This window comes from Sprattus sprattus, assembly GCF_963457725.1.
Source record: "Sprattus sprattus genome assembly, chromosome: 2".
Classification (NCBI taxonomy): Eukaryota; Metazoa; Chordata; class Actinopteri; order Clupeiformes; family Clupeidae; genus Sprattus; species Sprattus sprattus.
Genome location: NC_137921.1, coordinates 37,137,912 through 37,159,069, shown reverse-complemented (window position 1 = coordinate 37,159,069; position 21,158 = coordinate 37,137,912). Strand labels below are relative to the sequence as shown.

The 21,158-nt window shown below is 46.1% G+C and overlaps 1 protein-coding gene across 1 annotated transcript in view; it reads right to left on the bottom strand.

Annotated features, from left to right (window-relative positions):
* Window positions 1-21,158, bottom strand: part of nhsa (Nance-Horan syndrome a (congenital cataracts and dental anomalies)) — an 84,346-nt gene that overhangs the window by 62,828 nt on the left and 360 nt on the right. The window contains exon 1 of the mRNA XM_080857570.1: window positions 21,114-21,158. This exon is cut by the window's right edge and continues 360 nt beyond it. Coding sequence (XP_080713696.1) covers window positions 21,114-21,158 — 45 coding nt within the window. The remainder of the gene's footprint in view (window positions 1-21,113) is intronic.

The window sequence follows — 21,158 nt, the reverse complement described above, 5'->3', positions numbered from 1 at the left end:
TCCTCAGGCAGTGCAATAAATTAAAAGAATGAAAGAATGTCTGCAATAGCAGAACTCTGCCATTTTGGAACAGGATTCAGCCATTTTCAGTAGATTTATGTCATGTCACTACATTTAGGCTGAAGACCATTTAAACAACAAAGAGGGTTTTTTTAAGGAAACTGAGACAAATGTGAATTTGATTAAGTTCTGGAAGGTCACGTCATGAATCAATCCCTCTACCACTGACTACAATGCTACACCATTCCCACCTTTAGGGTGAGGTGCTGCCATAGCGACTACAAGGGCCTCAGTCGGGTGGGGACTTCCTGTCTGCAGAACAGATGACCTCTCACGGACAGTAAAGTCTCCTGGCCTTGACTTCCTATGACCTCTGGCGGGGTTAAAACATAATTCCACTTCATGGGAACTGCTTCCTCGCCCCTGACTGGCATTACGTCCATTCCTGGGAAACTGACAAGTTTCCCCACCAGCACACTGTCGCCCAGCACGCCTTGTCTCCTGTCCAGCGTCGTGCCCCCTTCTTTGGAAGGGTAATGACTCGCGTTAACTTCCCAGCAGCCTGCCAGCTGATGGACCTTGTGTCGGCACAAAGAGAAAGAGAAAGAAAGAGAGAGAGAGAGAGAGAGGGAGAGATGGATATGGAATAATGAAAGGCATGGGGGAGGGGGGGGGGGGTGAACAGACACAAGGCCTGCTTCCACATGGCACCCGTTCAAACCTGCTCTCAATTAAAGTTGCACAACCGTCCACTCGCTGTTGTCCAGCTTCAGCAGCCAATTTTTATCCCCAATCCCCTTTCTCTCTCACTCACACACACACACACACACACAACACACACACACTATCCCTGGATCACGCCTCTGCATTCTCTGTTTGTGTCTGACTTTACTGCGTCACACAAACAAGCGCAGTCTGTCTGCGGTGGAGCTGACAATGACAGGGTTTCCTCTCACTACTGCTGTTCCCCTGTCTGGCACCAACACAGCCAAGGTGCTAATGACAGCAGGTGACGCGAGGGTGACGATGGCGCTAAAAGTGGCACTAGGTTGACAGAGATCACAGGTGCTTCTCTCACCATTCTGTGAATGAGACAGACACACTGACGCATGTATAAGGGGCTACTGTTTCTCAAATCTGTTTCCAATGCATGTGTTTCCATTGCAAATATGACCGGGAGTCTTATGTTCCCCAAAATAAATGTTTACAAATCAGATTATTAAAAAAGCAATTGTTTTTGGCACGTCCAGCGGGATGCTTGTGGAAGTGTTTCTGGCGTCAAAATAAAAGGCTGAGGTCGTGTGTCTGCTGTGAGGAAGGTTTCCTGCTAACACACCACTCATTTGCTGTGTGCAAACTGCTATTTTCCCCTTCCTGATTCCTGAAAGCGGGCCATGCGCACGAGCGCAATGTAGCAATTATGAAATCAGCTTAGGATGTCTGGCCAAGCCAGTAGCATCGGAGCGCTGGAAAGAGCTTAAAGTTCAAGCTGAAATTTTAGTCGTCATGGCATTTAAGGCCGTAATGGAAAATCATGTGCTCACACCCTCTCATGCTTCCAAAGTCGTGAACGCTAACATGGACACACACACACACACACACACACACACACACACACACACACACACACACACACACACACAAACACGTCCTACACCACAGACACAAACATGTGTTTTACGCTGCACAATGACCATCTAACACACACAGGCTGAAACTTGAAAAGATTGCACACATTGATACAGAAACACATATAACCATACACACATGCCCTCTTTTACAAATAAATCCCACAGTTGCAGGTCTCTGTACAGCTTCCAAACAGGTCCGCAGAGCGAAACTGAAGACAGACACCTTTCCATGAGCATACAGAAATGAATCAGCACCAGACATGGCAGCCATCCAGCGGCAGCAGCAGCAAGGAGAAAGACACTCCAGGCCCACACTCTAACTGTAACCAAACAACGCCTCCAGGTGCTTTCCAAAACCATTCCCAGCTGGCTAAGCACTGCACATAGAGAGAAAGTGGGATAGAGAGAGAAAAGTGAGAGAAAGGGAGAGAGAGAGAGAGAGAGAGAGAGGGAAAGAGAGAGAGAGAGAGGGGCCTGGTGTGTGGCGATCATCTCTTCTACGAGCCCAGCCCTCAGCTCGTCACACTGTGATGCAACAGGGGTCAGAGGCTCCCTGCTTTCCCAGCAGTGACTCATAGGGAGGGGGCATGTGTTTCCAAGAAGAGTGCCTGTGGGGACCCAATGTGAAAAACAAAAAGCACCAGACGCACGGTGCAGGGCTTATGCTGCAAGACATACTATCATCACATATCACTTCAGCCAAGTGCGTGAGCGAATGAGTGAGTGAGTAAATGAATGAAGGCGAGAGGCCTTGCAGGTGTGTGTTACAGAAACTAAAATGCATTCTTGTTTGAACCTCAACTCAGAACACACAGGGTTGAAAGGCAAGCAAGGCTAAAAGACATCAGTGATTATAACTCGTTATTCATATAGGATTGACACACACAACAATCTGTTAAAACTGCATACTGTACCTACAGCACTCTAAGAGGCATACTTTCATACCCTGACGTCCACTTAAGAGAATGCCTGCACAGCACAAATGGCATTGCTGGTATTTTCCATCTGCTGATTTCAGATTGCTGATTTACATAGAAGTACAATGAAAATTCCTGCTCATTTAAGGAACATTAACAACTTTCTTATGTTTCAGTTCCAGTTCCAGTCAAGATCAGTCATGCAATTTTCTTCCCTCTTCGCTGATTGCACTCAGAGTTCCCCTTCAAATGCCAACAAGAGAGAGAGAGAGAGAGAGAGAGAGAGAGAGAGAGAGAGAGAGAGAGGAAACGCAGAAATCCAACGGCAAGACGGACCACTGAACCACTAAATCCAATCTGTTTCCGCTGGGGAAAAAAAACTTAGTTTCTGATTGAAAGCATTTCTTTTTTTTCTCTCCTCCTTTCCATTCCCAAATTCCCTCCACACGTGACGTGTGATTCGGTCTGTAATGTAAGAGAATGATTTCATCCCTCAGGATTGAAGGCGTCTTTGAAGAGGCTTCCAAGTAAATAAACCCCGGGCAGAAAAAGACGGGACTATTTTAATCCTCATGAATTGGTCTGCTGTCCGCAACCAGCAGCACTTACAGATGGTCCTGTTTATGCAGCGAATGATAGTGTGATCATTTTAAGGGTTTCAAGTTTCACATTTCCATATATCCACATTTTGCGTAACTAGCGGGCAACCCACCAGAAGGATGACTACATACATCTCCTAGCCTGAAGAACTTACTCGTTCTGATTTTGACTGCCGTGGAATAGATTTCTGGGCTTTACTATCATATACTTTAATATAATAAAACATCATGTCTGTTAACATCAAAGAAAGGTTAATGCTATGAAGTCATATCATAATGGACTCATCCATTTGTGTTAGTTGGGGCTTTGGTTCTTTTTTGGATTCTTACAGTCCGCATAGTAGATGTACTTTAACGTAACATCAACCATTGGTACTGTAGTTCATAAAACCTCTCCTTGTGACTTCAATTCCAATGATGGCGTCTTTTTACCCTGACCACCTCTGCAAAACTCATTGGATGACTACATACATCTCCTAGCCTGAAGAACTTACTCGTTCTGATTTTGACTGCCGTGGAATAGATTTCTGGGCTTTACTATCATATACTTTAATATAATAAAACATCATGTCTGTTAACATCAAAGAAAGGTTAATGCTATGAAGTCATATCATAATGGACTCATCCATTTGTGTTAGTTGGAGCTTTGGTTCTTTTTTGGATTCTTACAGTCCGCATAGTAGATGTACTTTAACGTAACATCAACCATTGGTACTGTAGTTCATAAAACCTCTCCTTGTGACTTCAATTCCAATGATGGCGTCTTTTTACCCTGACCACCTCTGCAAAACTCATTGGAAGAAGAAATCTCATCATTCAATAAATGACTCTCTGCGTGTGTCTGTGTGTGTGTGTGTGTGTGTGTGTGTGTAAGTGTGTTTATGAACGGAGTAAGAGTGTTTATGCATTTCAGGCTGTGATCCATGCCCACAGTCTTATTACTTAGTGCAAGCATGGCCTGGGAGGAATTCCTGAACCCTCTGAGTAGAGCTTCAGCCACCAGTGCCTTTAAAAGTTCACTGCTCCTCTCTCTGCCTTGCTTAGTTAGGGACGTAGAGTGCACACGTCTGAGGTAGGAGCTTGAAGCTCACAGTTGGTAGCTGCCTCCTCACAAACGGAGCCTAACAGAGAAAGCCTGCTAACTCTGAGCACCATTAAATAATCATAGAGAGATCATTTCAAGTGCTTGTATAACCAGGGGAAAGCATTTTAGCAATTGGTTCAAGTTCTGGTAAGCTCCTTTGATATGTTTTTGCATGTGGGAAAAGACTACTAGTTCTCCCCAGGGTGATGTATGTTTGACTGCATATGATTGCCCTAATGGACCCCTAATGGCCATTGGAGGCTAGCTGAGGTCTGTTCCCTTGTTCTCTTGTTCTTCTGTTCGCTTTTCCTTAGATCTTTATTCTCTGGGCAGAGCTACAGAGCCTTGCAGAAACACGCTTGTCTGGATACAGCGTGCCCTTGGGACAAGCTGCAATGAGATGGTCCCCAGGGGCCTGCCTGTAAGCTCCGCCGCTCTCAACAAGGCAGTCGAAACACTTTCAATTTTAAAACCAACTTAAAAAAAGAACTATTGTGTATCAATTGGTGTATATGTATCAAATTAATTACCCAATAATGATGAGACATTACCCCTAGCAAATTATATCTAATAACCAATAACAATGACAGGTGGTTGCCAAGAAAGTGAAGCCAATCAAATAACATTTAGGGATAAAATGACCTAGGAGGGATTTAAAATGACCAAGCTATGTGTTGAGTTGACATGGCCTTGGGGACACGTAGTAGATCAAGCTGAGGTCAGGTGCAGCGACTGGCAAACACACACACGCACGCACTGCACGCACACTTGCACGCTCGCACACACGCACACACACATACACACTAGGGGTACATTAACCTGAGGCTTGATGGAAGCCATGTACAGCACCACTCCTGTTCCTGCTGGAGTATGTACAAACAGCACTGGGCAGGCTTGGAGGGGAGACAAAAGGTGGACAATCCCAAGCTTTGTGCACTTGCAAGCTTTCAGATCAGATGCCCTGGGAAGTTCCCACAAAGACAGAGCAGCCAACTGTGTGTGTTGTGTCAGTGTCTATTGTATGTGAGCTTCTTTCTGTGTGTGAGTGTGAGATAGTGTGTGTGTGTGTGTGTGTGTGTGTGTGTGTGTGTGTGTGTGTGTGTGTGTGTGGTGTATGTGTGTATCTGATGTGTGTGTGTTTGTGGGTCTATGTGTGAGGGTGTGTGATGTATGTGTGTATCTGATGTGTGTGTGGTGTATGTGTGTATGTGTGTGTGTGGTGTATGTGTGTGTGTGTGTGTGTGTGTGTGCGTTAGCAAATGCTGGCCACATCTTGTCTGAGAAACTCAATCTCCTTGCAGGCCTGTCCCCTCTCCTCACAGGGGCATATGGGATGGATTGAGTGGCTCCTCGGGTTTCGCGTCTCCAAGCTGCCACATCAGAGTTACAAGCCACGGACATTAAGACACATCATCATTTAGTCTGGGGTGGCTTATGTGAGCCTGTGTGTGTGTGTGTGTGTGTGTGTGTGTGTGTGTGTGTGTGTGTGTGTGTGTGTGTGTGTGTGTGTGTGTGAGAGTGTGTGTTGTGTGTGTGAGAGAGAGCTCTTTTCACAGGCATGTTTGAGGAGGAAAAAAACACACATTCGAGGGTGTCTTTGCCAAGAGAAAGCTCCATGGCACACAGCAACTGAGCAATGCTAGTCCAGTTATTCACAGATCAGTAATATATTCAGAAGACACACACACGCACAGACAGAGAGAGAGAGAGAGAGAGAGATAGAGAAGTGAGAGAGAGAGAGAGAGAGAGAGAGAGAGAGGGAGAGAGAGAGAGAGAGAGAGACTGCTGTGGGAGAAGCCGACACTCACTGCATTAAAACTCTAGGGGGAGTGTGTTTAATGTCAAACTAAAAGACTGAAACTCAAAGAGGTATTTATCAGAGAGAGCGCTCCATGATGACAGAGAAAGAGGGGACGACAGGCGGAAAAGAAGTTCAGGCAAAGTGACGATGAGTTAAGAAGAAGAAAGCAGAAAGCAGAAGGAAATCCGCACATGAAGAGTGCCATACTGAAGGCTTCAGAGAGGAGCAGAAAGACTAATAGTGAAGACCAGAGCCAGCACACGTCGTCTGAGTGAGTGAGCACAGCACAGCACAGCACAGCACAGCACAAGAAGGCATAGAAAACGTCAGTCGAAAAGAGAACAAGAACTTCAGAGAGTGTGTGAATGTGTGTGAGAGAGAGAGAGTACTATAAAGGAAAAAGGTGAGTGAGAGAGAGAGGGAAAGAGAGAGAATGAGTGAAAGTGAGAGAGCGAGAGAGAAGGGAGAGGAGGGGATGTGAGTCCTGCTTGCATGCTGACCTTGCTGCCTGTGTGTGGGGAGGCCTGGGGGACAGCGTGGCAGAGGTGTCTGTTGCTATCTGGAGCATTAAAATCACATCAGAGCAGGAAAAAAAAACTGTGGCTGCCCACGGGAATCCTGCTTTCCTCTCTCTCTCTCTCTCTGTTCCTCTCCCTATTTCTCTCTCTCTCATCCCAGAATGTCCGACTGAGCCCACAGTAATACACAATAATCCCTGGATTTGTGGACCATCTCAATCCAAACGGCTAATTTTTTGGCAACAAACAAACTGTTAAAAATGGTTCAGGACAACAACAAAAAAGATTAATAATGAATCTTTTCCACACATAAATATTTGTCATTTCTGTTTATGATGTAATTATGACACTGTTCCAACCACTTCATGAAAATCAAACTGCCAGCCCAAATGCTGCCAAAAGTTCTTAGAGCTGAGATACAGAATCGGACAATAAGCAAAAGATTTATCAAGATTACTCCCTCCCATCTCTGTCCAAGAAAACACCCACACAAGCCCAATCAGCATGTACTTTAATAACAAGGCTATATTAAGGACGCTGCATTTGGCAGTCGCTTTAAGCAGCTCCTGGAACAGTAGGGCGGGCTGTGGTGGTGGCATTTGTTTGGTGGCCTGGAGTTCTTCTGTGGAGAGAGACAGTGAGGACTGGCGGTTGTTTCCAGAGCTTTCTAAACATCATCCCAGAGGAGATATGAGAGCAGTGATCTGTGTTCTACCAAAGGAAGTCTCCCTATGGTGCTGTGGGCTTGGTATTAATGCCATGGAAAAATGGAATGCCATGTGTTGAGCTGCTCTGCTCTGCTCGGCTCTGCACTGACCCTACATAGCTGATGAGTTTTCAGGCTTGCCTAACAGTAGGTTAGATAGGAGGCAGACGTAATTCTATACTAGGCTGAATTTGGGATGTCAGGAATGAAGTAGACGATACCAATACTAGTGAAATTCCTCGTTTCTCGATGGCCAACTGTTGTGGATACTACAAGAACTCTCAATACTATTTCTCCACCTGATGTCTGTATATATATATTATGTACATCTACCAAATGCATGCTGTGTACAACACTTGTTTCCCTTCCCCTTCTGCCACACAAGCCTCCACCATCCCCCCTTCCTATCTCCACCCTGCCGACCTCAAGCAGATGGGTCCCCCCTAATGTGCCGCGGTTCTCCTTAAGGTTCCTTCCTGACTAAAAGGGAGTTTTTCCTTGCCCCTGCTGCCATTGTGCTTGCACCAAGGGGGTCCAGTCTCTGCTCTCTGTAAAGCGCCTTGAGACAATTGTATTGTTATTGGTCTATATAAATAAAATTGAATTGAACTGAAGTGAATTATTTCTACTACACTTTTACAACTTGGGTTTGAGTCAAAGTCCAGACCAGTGGAACTATAAATCAAAATCTACCTTCTAGACGGCCACCTCATCGCTCAGGTCACACAAACACCCAGACAGGCACTATTTCACGGCCCTTCATTATTTACCCAGGCACTGAACCAGTTCAGTCCCCCACACCTCCCCTGACTGGGAGCCTGTAGAAGGGGGGACGCTTGTATGTGACTGTGTCTGGATGGAAAAGGTCAGTGAGAACAGGAGGCGATGTCAGAGGGGTTCCAGAGGGTTAGACAAACACGGCGCAGTCCAAGCACACCCTAGTGGAAAAAACTGTTTTGGGGTTTATAATGGGATGATCCACTGGTACTGGTGGTGCGGTTGAAGAGTGGAAATATTTTTTTGCTCCGTTTGCACCACCACCGCCGTGCTGTGTCTTCCTCCATTAGCTGTTGAACGCGCTGTCCAGACCTTCTGAGCACCACACAAACTCTCTGAACTCTCTCATGGTCTCTCATTTTCTCCCTCCCTTTCTGTCTCTTTCTCTCTTTGTCTCTATGTCTTTGAAAACAGGCTTTTTTCAATGAGGACAACGCCTCCAGTTCTACAAGCCAGCGCTGCGGCGCGACTCAGATGGGCTGCATGGAGAGCTGGGCCTTGATGCGTCTGCGGCACAAATCAAAGTGCATTAAACATTGAGAGCACCACGCTGAGGCCCAGGAACAGCACAAGCAAGTGGAGGAAAGTAGGCCAGAGAGAGAGAGAGAAAGAGAGAGAGAGAGAGAGACTGCTGAAAGTGGCATCGAGACGCTCTCCACCAGCCTAATCCCGCAGTCGTCTCTGATAACCTCTGGTACTATTTATCTTCCACACAGAGGAATAAGGATTTGGTCTTTACTATAAAAGTGTGGAGGAGTGGGAAAGCTACATGGTGCCAAGGGCCTCACAGAATGACCCTACTAGTAAGGATTTAAAAGGTGAGTTAGCGACACAGCTAGAGGCTAGCACTAGAGTAGAGGCTGTGTGTTTGACATTTAAGGATTTCATCTTGTCCATAGAGAGTCATGTTAGACAAGGAATATGAAAGGGATGTGTACAAAGAAAAAACTCTAAGCAACGCAACTTGAAGGAGTTAATTATGAAGCTGTAGGATTTCTGTTAATTTAGACCATGCCATGTCAGAACAAGAAACATGTATCTTCATGTCTTCTCTACAGAAGACATTGTTTGTGTTCAGCCAGGTCTCTTACGTCCGAGGCCTGAAAGAAATAAGACTCCCGTGGAACACAGCTAGGGGTTTGGGGGAAGGGAATGCGGGCGGGCGGATAGAAAGAAACTCACTGGACCTGTCACACATACACCTGCCTGCATCTGTGTGGAACAAATGAGAGACAATCTGCCATAGCTTCATTGTTTAAGTGACGTAAAACCCATTAAACAGTTCCCTCTCCTTGTCTGGTGCAAGTCAAACAATGCTCGACACCTAAACACAAGAGAACCTTCTTGCAGGTGCAATCTATCTCCTGCACTCTTGCGATCGTCCAGGGCGTGATTAATGAAGAAATCCTTTTAACTTTAAAAGCACAGATTTGGGTTATCTTCCTACCAAATGGGCTTGGATAGGAGGGGCGGGTGGGGGGGGCACAATCTCACTCTGACTTTTTTTCCCCTTTTCTTTACAATCCTCAATTAAGCACCCGCACCACACACAGCCGCACACTGAAGACACAGCTGGCTGAGTTCTCAATTTTATCTTTATGAGACAACTTTATTTTATGAAGCCGGGATCCCTTTGAGGCCATATTTTTACTTTGGCATGCATGTTTTCTTCCTTTCTGCCTGCCACTATCTACGGCTCATTAGTCTCCACCTCTCCTCCGCCTCCCCCTCCCCTTCTCAGCATGCGCTGTATTACATCATGGCGTTATGGTTTTTTAATGCCGGTAAGATTGAAGGCCTGCTACTCGTAGCAGATTCATATGATAGCTGGCAGAGTCGCTAAGCCGGCGCTGCAGTGACTTGCCAACTACATGGGAGGCCACTTGGGTTTTTTTTCTGCTTTTTTTCCCAGCTAGGCTTGTCCCTCAACTGTGGTCGGATTCAAGTAATCGGGAGATTGCAATCCTCCCTGCGTCCCTTAAATCAATCCGTTTGCTCTTTTTGCCTTGGCATGCCGATGGCAGGCAACAGTCTCTGCCTTCCTGCCTGAGCTCCGTCATATGTTTACTACGGGAAAACGGAGAATGGAAATTCTGACGTTTTTCTTCTTTTTGGGAAAGTTTTGGCTTTCATGGCATCTTGTCTCTCCCCCCATCCCTCTCTTTCAGTCTTTCTTTCTCTCACTCATGCCCTCTCACTCATTCTCTGTCTATTTCTCTCTGTCTTAGAGATTGGGCCCACACATTTTGTTGCGATCTGTATTTTGTCTAGGTAATACTGTTGTGTAACAGTTAAGTCCTTCATTCCAGCACGGCACACTGGGAAAGCACAAAGACACTGAGGCAGAGGCAGAGGCAGAGGCAGAGGCAGAGGCAGAGGCAGAGGCAGAGGCAGAGGCAGAGGCAGAGGCAGAGGCAGAGAGTGAGCCAGAGGGGAGAGTTTCTCCACAGATCCCCCATCCTTTGAGCGTGGGGTTTTGAGAGAGGTGGAGAGGGCACAGGCAGGTGGGCCGGTTTACCGTTGCGGCTCGCGTGGGAAGAGACCAAGAGTGGTTTTATGACCCTAATCCACACTCAGCAGCCACGGAGCCTCTCTCTCTCTCTCTGTCTCTCTATCTGTCTTTCTCTCTCTATCTGTCATTCTCTCTCTCTCTGTCTCTCTCCCTCTCTCTCTCTGTCCCCCTCTCTCCCTCTCTCTCTCTGTCTCTCTGTCTCTCTCTATCACCCTCTCTCTCTGTCTCTCTCTATCTATCTCTCTCTATCTGTCTTTCTCTCTCTCTCTGTCTCTCTCCCTCTCTCTATCACCCTCTCTCTCTGTCTCTCTCTATCTATCTCTCTCTATCTGTCTTTCTCTCTCTCTGTCTCTCTCCTTCTCTCTCTCTGTCCCCCTCTCTCCCTCTCTCCCTCCATCTCTCTCTCTCTCTCTCTCTCTCTATCTCTCTCTCTCTCTATCGCCCTCTCTCTCTCTGTCTCTCTATATCTATCTCTCTCTATCTGTCTTTCTCTCTCTCTTTTTGTCTCTCTCTCTCTGTCTCTCCCTCTCTCTCCCTCTCTCCCTGTCTCTCTGTCTCTCTGTCTCTCTCTCTCTCTCTGTCTCACTCTCTCTCTATCCCTCTCTCTCTCTCTGTCTCTCCCTCTCTCCCTGTCTCTCTGTCTCTCTCCCCGGCCACACCTAACCCCAAACAACAAAGACAAAGCCAGCCCTTGTTCATAACAATGGGCACATCGTGAGTCTGTGCAAGCTAATACCATAATACTATGAAATGAAAAAAAATAAACGAGCCAAATGGAGGTTTGCCACTAACCTCTGACGCACTCTCCTTCTTTATTCAGACTCTTTTTCATGTCATGAAACTGAGGGAGCTGAGATTTCATCCAGCTTTCACCGGTTTTGCGTGGAAAAAAAAGAAATAAGGTGGACTGTTGATGTCTGACGAGACGTGCCAAAACTGTGACGTCTCGAGACCTGAGCGCTCGGGGAGAGGAGTTTAGAGCTCTGCTCTGAAGACAGAGATCGATAGAGAACGGAGGGGGGAACGGCTTTATGAAGTTATGAGGTACATAGCCTATAATAACAAGTTCCCTGTTTAATATACTAAATCAAAGAGGAGTGTGGAAGAGTGTCGGGGGGCGAGGGAGGGCAAAAGATCCAAAGACGCTGCTTGCAGAAGGAATGTCTTTGATGCCGCCATTTAAGAGTGCAGAGGGTGAAGCCATAACAGTCATTTTTGTTCTGGAGGAAATTACAAAGGCCGACTCCTCTCGAGGCTCAACTCATGATAGGGCTGTGCGTGAAATGAGAGTTAAGCTTTAATGCCCCATGCGCTGGGGCCCAGGCACAAAGAAAAATATCAGGTGACTGGGAAAATACGATCCTGAGAAGACATAACCAAAACATTATGATAGATGGTTTCAGGTGTCTGGTGCAGCCTATGGGAGCCACTGAGGGTGTCTCAAAGGAAGAGTGAAAACCTGCCACAGTAAAATAGACAAGTTAAGATGGTGTTGTTTTTTTCTGCCAGACCCCTGTCCTTCAACAGCATGTGCTATGGTGCAAGAACAAGGAATGGCATTCCTAAGACAAACTCGGGGGGGGGCTATTCTCTACATCTCAAGGTAAGACCCTGTGCGTATTTGTAAGTGGTCACGTCCGGTGGTATTTACACAGAGTATGCTCTCGTTGACCCCCATTCATTCAGTGAAATGTCAGACCTTAAAAGGAGCCTCATTAAGCAGTGGAGCTCTCTTTGGGGGGAGTGAGTCATGAGCACAGGGCGCCGCGTGGGTTTGTGGGTCTTCTATTGTGACACTGGGGTGGCACGGCAACCTTAGGAGGAACCAGGTCAGGGGGGAGAACTATGGCACACACATGTAGACACAAACACAAACACACACATGCACACACACATATGCACTCTTTCTCTCTCTCTCTCTCTCTCTCTGTCTCTCGGTCTCTCTCTCTCTAAAAAACACACACACACACACACACACACACACACACAGACACACACACACACACACACACACACACACACAATGCCCATTCACAAAACCCATGCATGTTTATTTACACTGTCCACCTTCCCCTCCCTCCAAACTGCTGCATGGTGGCCTGCTTGACTGACCTGGTTTGTTGGCCAGAAGAAGGGTTATTTAAGACACTGAAGCCCTGGATGGATTGCACCCCTCCGGGGTAAAGGTGTTCGCCGCTCACCGCCCCACACGCACGTCTTTGTAGAACTAAACAAACAGCTTCTCTCCTCAGCAGCAACAACAAACAGGTGTTGGGTTACCATACAACGGAATGTCTGGATCAACGAGAGGTTAAATGTGAGAACGGAACTACACCTCGAGCTCAGGGGCAACTCCGAAAATAAATAAGCACTTCAGGATTCTGAAGCAATCATTTCAATCTTTTCATCTGCAAGCATAGGGTAGAAGAGGGCAGTTTATTTTAATAGCAATACAATGACAGAGAAAATGTGGGGAATTCCAACGGGCAGCCTGTACATTAGACAACCCAGGCCCAATGGCCATGTATAGTCATAGTCTGTGGGGATTTGTTGGGCTTAATTACAGGTGCAAAAGCTGATTGAATGGCTTGAGTTAGTTGAGACCAACCTTGTGGGGGTATATCAGCCGATTGAGCCACACACACACACACACACACACACACACACACACACACACACACACACACACACACACACACACACACACACACACACACACACACACACACACACACACACACACACACACACACACACACACACACACACACACACGACATACAAAGACACACACAGACCCACAGAGACATACACACACCACCTGATTTATGAGGTTTATTCAAAGGACTGGACACATAATGTAGGAGCTGACTGAGAGTGAGAACTGCTGGTGTGTTTTAAAGGGGTTGTGACCTCTCTGCACAGTGTGTGGTGTCTGACACAGCCACCTATTACCAGGCAACAGATTTCATTCGTTCTCCCTCGTCCTCCTACTTAAGACTAGAAGCCAGTGGCCACAGGAATGCCCACCCTTAATGAGTCACACATGGCTCTCAAAACATCAACACTCACAGCTACACGAAGACGCGCAACTCCTCAGGAAAACACTCTCACCTTTCCCATATGGGTATCTCATCCACTCCCCCCCCCCTTCCAACACACACACACACACACACTGCTTCTGATTCGTGAGCTAACTTCTGTTTGTGAGTCACATTTGAAGGAATGGCGTTACATTGGTACAAAGGTACACTGCGGTTCTGTGTATGCCAGCTTTCCTTTTTTGTTTAGGCAGGATTGTTTTGATGGAGCGGTTTGCTGGAAACCACTTCAAACAGAAGCCCTGCGAGCTGGAGAAAAGGTTGGGTTTGAGGGGAACCCACTGAGTTTACGAAGTTAATGACTGAAGGCGAACGACTGACCTGCCACTGGGTAAACTGAAGATGTACATTACAGGAGAGGAAAATTGAGTTAAAAAAAATATACATTTTTACAATTTATCCCTTTAAATTGTATAAAGAACACTGTAATGAAGCTGTGGCTGTAATAGTTCCTGTAATTGAACTAAGGCAGATATAGCATGAACAAACCATCCTTTTATCAGACCCTACTTGATTAGGAAACTGGCTGTGCTTGACCTGACACAACTGGAGACGTCAGGGGTTTGACACTCTGTCATTTTACCTCACCTACGAGAACATTTAAGCACAACAAGTGAGAGGGCCCCCATTTGCCCTGCAGACATATGGGAGAGTGGAAGAGTGACATCACATCCTGAGGATTTGAATGAAAACACCGGAGATGTCTGCAGCCTCTCAGCATCAAACCAATGAGGGCTGGGGGCTGAGACAAGAATAAGAGAGAGAGAGCGAGCAAGAGCCTTTGATATCACACTATAATTAGCCACAGTGTTTCATCAGCGGCACGCTGTCCAGACCTGCTGAAATACACTTTTTACAGCCCTGCTGTCTGCGTGGGAGACACAAAGGGAAGGTTGTTGCTCATCCAGATCGCCAGGTGACCATAAAGGAGCTGCCAGCAGCATGATAAATAGGCCTTTATTTCTATATGAGCTAAAATGTTTTCTTAATGACTGAAGTAATTCATTCAACAGTAAGTCTGGCTGTGGGAGGGGGACATGGCTGTGCTAAAGCACCAGGCTGTGAGTGATGGGCACTGTACCTCCAGAGGAGTGTCTCTCTCTCTCACAAACAACTACTTTACTTCTGGGCCAGTGGAACTGATGTGGATCTGGGTTGACCTGCATCCCTCCTCCCCTTCCTCCTTCTCCTCACTTGCCACAGATGCATAACACAAAGAGAGCTCTCCTTACAGGTCCAGTAGCTGAGGGAGTTGAGTAGACCCACCCAGCAGAGCCCTCTGCCTCTGTGGCCCACATGAACATTAGAGCCACCTCAGACTCAGAGTTGGAGCCATAGCAGGAGGAGGAGCAGGAGGAGAGGTAGCCGGAGCAGGAGCAGTAGCAGGAGGAGAGGGAGCAGGAGCAGGAGAAGGAGGAGAGGGAGCCTGCGCCTCACCTCTGGGCTGTTACTATGCAGACTTAGCAGCGCCTGGCTTACTCTCAGCGTTGCATAACAAGTACAACGGCATGGGGAGGCTGGGGGCTGGGGGGTTGGTACACACCATGATTAGTACATGAGCCTTGAAAAGCACTACAAACATGGCCGATATCACCCATCCTCAGTCATCCAAAGGATACAATGAAACATACTGAATAATACAGAAACACAACATCATCAGGAGGCTGACTGCAGTCATGAGTGAAAGCGAAGATCGTCTTCCTCTGCCTCATTCTGCCCTCCTTCCGTGTGTTTTGTTTCGCGTACTACATTAGCCTAAAAATGCAAGTGAGATCCTGTGAATTCAGAAATTTTAAAACAGAACTGGTTTAATACATTATGCATTTGGAATCTCCAGTTTCACACAAGATAACGGCTGAATAACAGTGCCACTGAATTAATTTGACTTCTGCCATATATTATTCATTGTTCCGGGATGAAAAGAAAAAAAAGCCCCCGCTTGCATTTGAGGGATGAATATGGCAAACTTACACTTCCAAAAAAAAAAAGAGTTATAAAGAAGCCTTAAGGACCAAATTAAAACAAAAGTAGTGCAGGTTAGTAAAACTTTACCTTCGGAAACTTTTTAGAGCATAGTGTATGAATAAAACGTGTCTGGTCCAGTACTAAGCCAGATGGTGCTTCTGTTGTTCTGAGGTTTGCTGATTTAACATCGATAGAGTTACAGTGTAATGCACAGCATCTGTAAATACTGTAGTGCAATGACCTCAGACATTAGGCATGCTTCTGTGTGCAGTCTGTGCATGCAAGGCACTGCTGCATGTTACTGTAGCTCAAAGAATATGTTACGCACGTGGGAGTTCCATGTCTCGGAAAATGATTAAAAGTTTGAACCATTTATAAACACAATCGCTGAAGTGCTTACAGAACCTGTCATCTTCCAATCTTTTTTTCAGAAGTAAACGTCCACAGTAATCTAGAGCTGAGGTTAATGGGCCTTGAGTCTAACTGGATCGGCTGTGCAAAGTTCTTCTCCTGCCCTGACCCTCAGTGGACCCTTCAGTCCCCCCAGTGGTGAGAGGACCCTTCTCCAGCACGTGTGGTCGAGAGAGCGAGGGCCTCAACTTCCCAAACCACCTATCCCGCCCATTCGGAAAACAATCCCGAGCTCAGCTCATATTTCCATCCTGTTCCATGTGTCTGGTCTGCCTTTCGTGGACACACCTCCCTCAAGGTACGCTGCGATTGGATCCTGTGACAGAGAGCCGTAATCCATCATCGTAATGACTGGACACGCAATCATTCCAAGAATACGCCTGCATTTGGCAGAGTACACCTTCCATCAACTCCAAAGCACATCACAATGAGATAATGGGCGGCACACAACGTTTGGTGCTCTGCACAGAGGATGAGTAAATCATACAGAGGTATTTCAATAGCTGCAAAAACACGAGCCAAACAAGCAACCTGACCTTGAACAAATTTACTCTGCTAGATAGCTCATGTTTAATCCCTTTCCACATATGCAACGGGAAAATATAAACCCTTGAATTCAGGTTCAGGGGGGAAGTAATCCTATGTGCTTTATTGGCTCTGCCTGCCCCCTGACCTCTCGGAGTATGAATACACAAACGCCTTGTTCCAAGTAGCTCGGAGTTCTCTTTACATTTCAAATACTTTGCAGGTCAAACATCCAGGAGTTCCCATACCTGAGGAAAGGGAATCTCTGGAACACAGGCTTCTGGCTTTCATGGTGGCTTGTTTTACGGTCATGCCCTACGCCTGTCAACCCCCCCAAAGGAAGGGGAGGAGGGGGAGGGATGGGTGCCGCAGTAACAACTGTTCGTATTGATTGTTTCAAAAACAGGCAAGACGATATTGGTGTGGTCCATGTGGAAAGCGTAATTGGAGAAGGGAGGGAATACAGTATAACAGGAGACAGGGGACTCAAGGTCATCCGGACCAACGCTAGTCAAAGAGCCCCATGCACACGCCACACCACGCTTCTCTCAGATTAATTCAAAACCACCCAGTCTGGCTCTGACTGGAATGTGGCACGTTGCCAGCCATGTGCGCTTGGAGAAAGCAGCCAGGGGAATGTCTACACTCTTTCAATCGCCTTCATCTCCTCCTACTACTACTACTACTGCTAATACGACTAATGGTTCTACAATAAGTCTACTCCTCCTACCTCACGCCACAGCTAACTGTAGTAACTCTAGGGCACCTTTGCCCCGACACACATATTTATCCTGAGTGTGTGAAATAACAAAACCAACTGGAGCAAGTGCCGGATCCAAGCAAGGTTTCTTTGGATAGGAGCCACAGACAGATAGCTATGGAGCTCTTGAGGTAGGGGGGCTGCCCAAAGACAGAGGAGGCTGGAGAGATGTTATGGGGGGCCCCACTGTTTTGAGCAAGAGCTTTGAGGGTTGACGAGAGAGACTTCAATGCCTTATATAGCTGGCGGTCATGTCATGTCAAGTCAGCTCAGAGCATATGTTGATCTCTGTGGAGGAACCGCTACGTCAAATCTGACGTCAAGGTAAACCAGTTACTAGAGGACTGACCAAAAGTTCACTTGAGGGGGAAAAACATCTTCGTTATAAAGTAGATCTGCTATCTGTGAGACAATGCATTGTCATGGGGTTTTCCTTAAATCCATAACAATAGTATTCAAAAGTCCACAGTACTACTTCATCTTCCCACAACAACTCTTTCACCATGTCATTAGTCTTCTCCATTTCTTTACAGCAAACCCCTGGCCTAGACACAATCACACAGATAGGGCTGCTTAACTATAGGTTAGGTTGAAGACAAGCCTCCAGGAAATAACTGGTGCACAGGGAGAATAATGGAGGCTGAACGGGAGTGGGGTGGGGGGAGCAAGACACTGTGATCTCTGGGGAACTCTGGCAAATGCAAGGCATGGCAATGGTGTTCCCGTGCAAAGCTTCTTCTAACTTCAAACACACAATTGCATTCTTTCTTAGTAAATGCTTGAAATAGCTACGTATGATCATGGTTCCTTGTGATACACAGATACACATTACAACATAGGTGTTAGTTTCAAGAAATTAAGAATAACAAACAAAGAGGCAGAAAGAGAGAATGGAAAAAAACTATACACTTCCGAGTTAGCGTCCTGCCTATATATGCAGGCATCATAGCACACACAGAGCTCCTCATGTGGTCATTGTGTTGTTGGGTATCCAATCACTTTATACAGTTTGAAAGCCATACTCACAGTGTAAGCTTGAGCTAGGAGGCATCATCAAATACAGTGCATTCTACTAAACCACAACCACAACCTCTGGAATATTTCAAGACACATAAACGAGACTGGCAAAGCCGTAACGCCGACTGCCTGACTGCCTGACTGGCTGGCGCACGTCTGCACTGTCTGAGACCACACAGCTGGAAAATGAAAGGTCCTCCCTTCTGGGACAGTTGCCCAAGGACAGGAGTGAAATAAAGAGCACCTTCCCTCGACCCCCGCTGTCCCCACACAGCGAGCTGGGCCAGCTCCCATTTGCACTAATTCTCATTCAGATTAGAGTCTCTGTTGTCAGAAGGTAACCGAGACAGCCATTGATATGAAAAAAGGACAATTAACTACAATTAGGGGACTGGGGGACTTCCCTGGAACAATAATGCATTCTTCTTTGGATTATCACAACAATAACTTTTTTTTACAGCGTCAATGACTGGGAGACTCAGGGGCCTATAGCTCTGGTCTCTGGCTGGATATCTGGAGTCAGAATAGGTAATGTCTGCGAACAAGGGATAATCTTGGGCTTGCTTCACTGATTAGGGGTCATTTGTTGGTCAACTATGCCACAACCTTGATGTGATAACAAGACACCAATTACTTGCAAGATAAGACTAACAGCACACTCCAGGAATCCTGGAGATCACCCAAACTTTGAATGAGGAGATACCTGCTACGGTTTTATACAAATTGTGGCGTGCAGAGACACATGAGAAGCATATTGGTGTCACCCAAAAGTTAACAAGCAACCCTGTCCAACAACTTAAGACTTAAACTCCAGACCCTCGCTGCCTGCTGTTTAACATCGCAAGCTTTGAACGCTAATGCAGGTTAAAAGTAGTAAGGCATGCTTGAACCTATAACTTAAACAAAGTTGTACGCAAAGAAAACACCATCACAATAAAGTGTCTTATAGGCTTTTTTTTGCTTTTGCTGGCCTAACTCTCTCATTGCCCCCTGGGGCATTGTTTAACCTGGGTGACCCCTTTAGGAAAGCAAACCAGACACCGTTCCAACTGAAAGGGGCTTCAGCCTCGGCATAAGGAGGCTATCTGTAACCCATCCCCAGGGGAGGCATACCATTAAACTACTTATAAAAGAAGAAAGTGGGAGAAAGGGAGGCAAGGAAGGAAGGAAGGAAGGCCAAGAGGAACAGAACATGTCAAGACGGGCAGAGTTAAAACAGCATTGCCCACTCTTATAGAACTTCTCTGGCCACCATGAACTCCTGTGGGTATGGGGAAAGGACTCCCTGATATATCAGAAACATTCTCCAGAGTAGAGTCTAGAGGATGTCAGTTCTGTCCAAGGCAGACATTCTCCAGCGAAAGGTCCTTCACCTCAGGGTCAATTCAATTTCATCGGTTCAGATCACCCACGCAAAGACTTACATCTTTCTGGGGGAGGTGGGTGGAGGGTTGAAGCAGAAAAACACAATCAATGGGAGCTAAACCTTACTTAGGTACACACGTGCTCACAGAAACACACACACACACACACACACACACACACACACACACACACACCAGTGAAAGCTGCAGAGAACACTGGCAGAGACCACTAGTAAAAGTGGAAACAGACCTACAGACCTACAGACCAGACACACAGCCAATGGCGACACGCTGTGCCTTTATCAGGTTAAGGACTGGCTACTCCCTCTCATTCACATCTGCTTCGGAATGTTAATAAGAATTTCACTGATTGAGAATGTCTGAAAACTTCTGCGTATTCTCAGTCAACCAGCTACACAACGTTATGACCATTATGTCTCTTTTGGTACACCTCAACAAGGCATGACCACAGGCAACACACATAACCACAACATTTCACTTACCTCAAATATTCATAGTGAATAACGAAAACACGACTCTTGCTTGTTGTTAAAATAAAGCATAGGTTTGTCGGACTTTCAACTTAACGTAGAGTTAACTTGTTTACGAAACTAACAGCACACCATAGATCAGACTCTTTTTTTTACACAAATCCGTCAATTTCCCCAGAATTGTCAACAGGAGTGTCCTTTCAAGCGAACATGTTTTCGAGCTAGGATTATTTGTAAAATCACTTAGCCGACACCAGTGATTAACTCATACACTGTTAAGGCATTTATGAAAGGGAATATGGCCTACATTGTCAGGTTTATACATTTGAATTAAATATTGGCCTACATTGTTAACTCACAAATATCACTAGCAGTTGTTACACTGGTATTTCTATAGTGTGTATAGCCTATTCATTCTGAGTCTATTCAAATGCATTACATCTCAAATAGGGCAATGAATGTGGCTGTTACATGATTTGTAAATATGTAGGTCGCACCATATACTATAGTAACCGTGCCACATAACCTTAATACTTGGTGCGAACTGTGTTTACGTTGACATTGTAGCGCGTAGGCGCATTACTACACAGTCATTAGACTGGTACATGTGCTTAAAGATCGCCTGCCGGGCGCAATTGCTGTTAACCATGCAGACAACACGCCCCTCTAGTAAAGGGAATAGCTGAGCGGGTCTCTGTGATTCAGCCACTGCGCACTGTGCTTGTGGTCTCCTTAGAACTCTCACTTTTACAGTTGAGGCTACACTTTATGCTCGGATAAATCCAACAAAAACTACCCTACCACAAGTATTATTAAACTGTGGAGAATGTATGTCGTCACGTCTAAACAAGGTTTAATTTTGAGTGACAGCTGTGTCGAGATGTTTTTACTTATTACGCAGCACATGACTCAAAGAAGTAAGGGTACTACTTACGCACTGCTTCTTGTTTAGGGTCTAGCCCAGTGGTTGTTTGCTGGA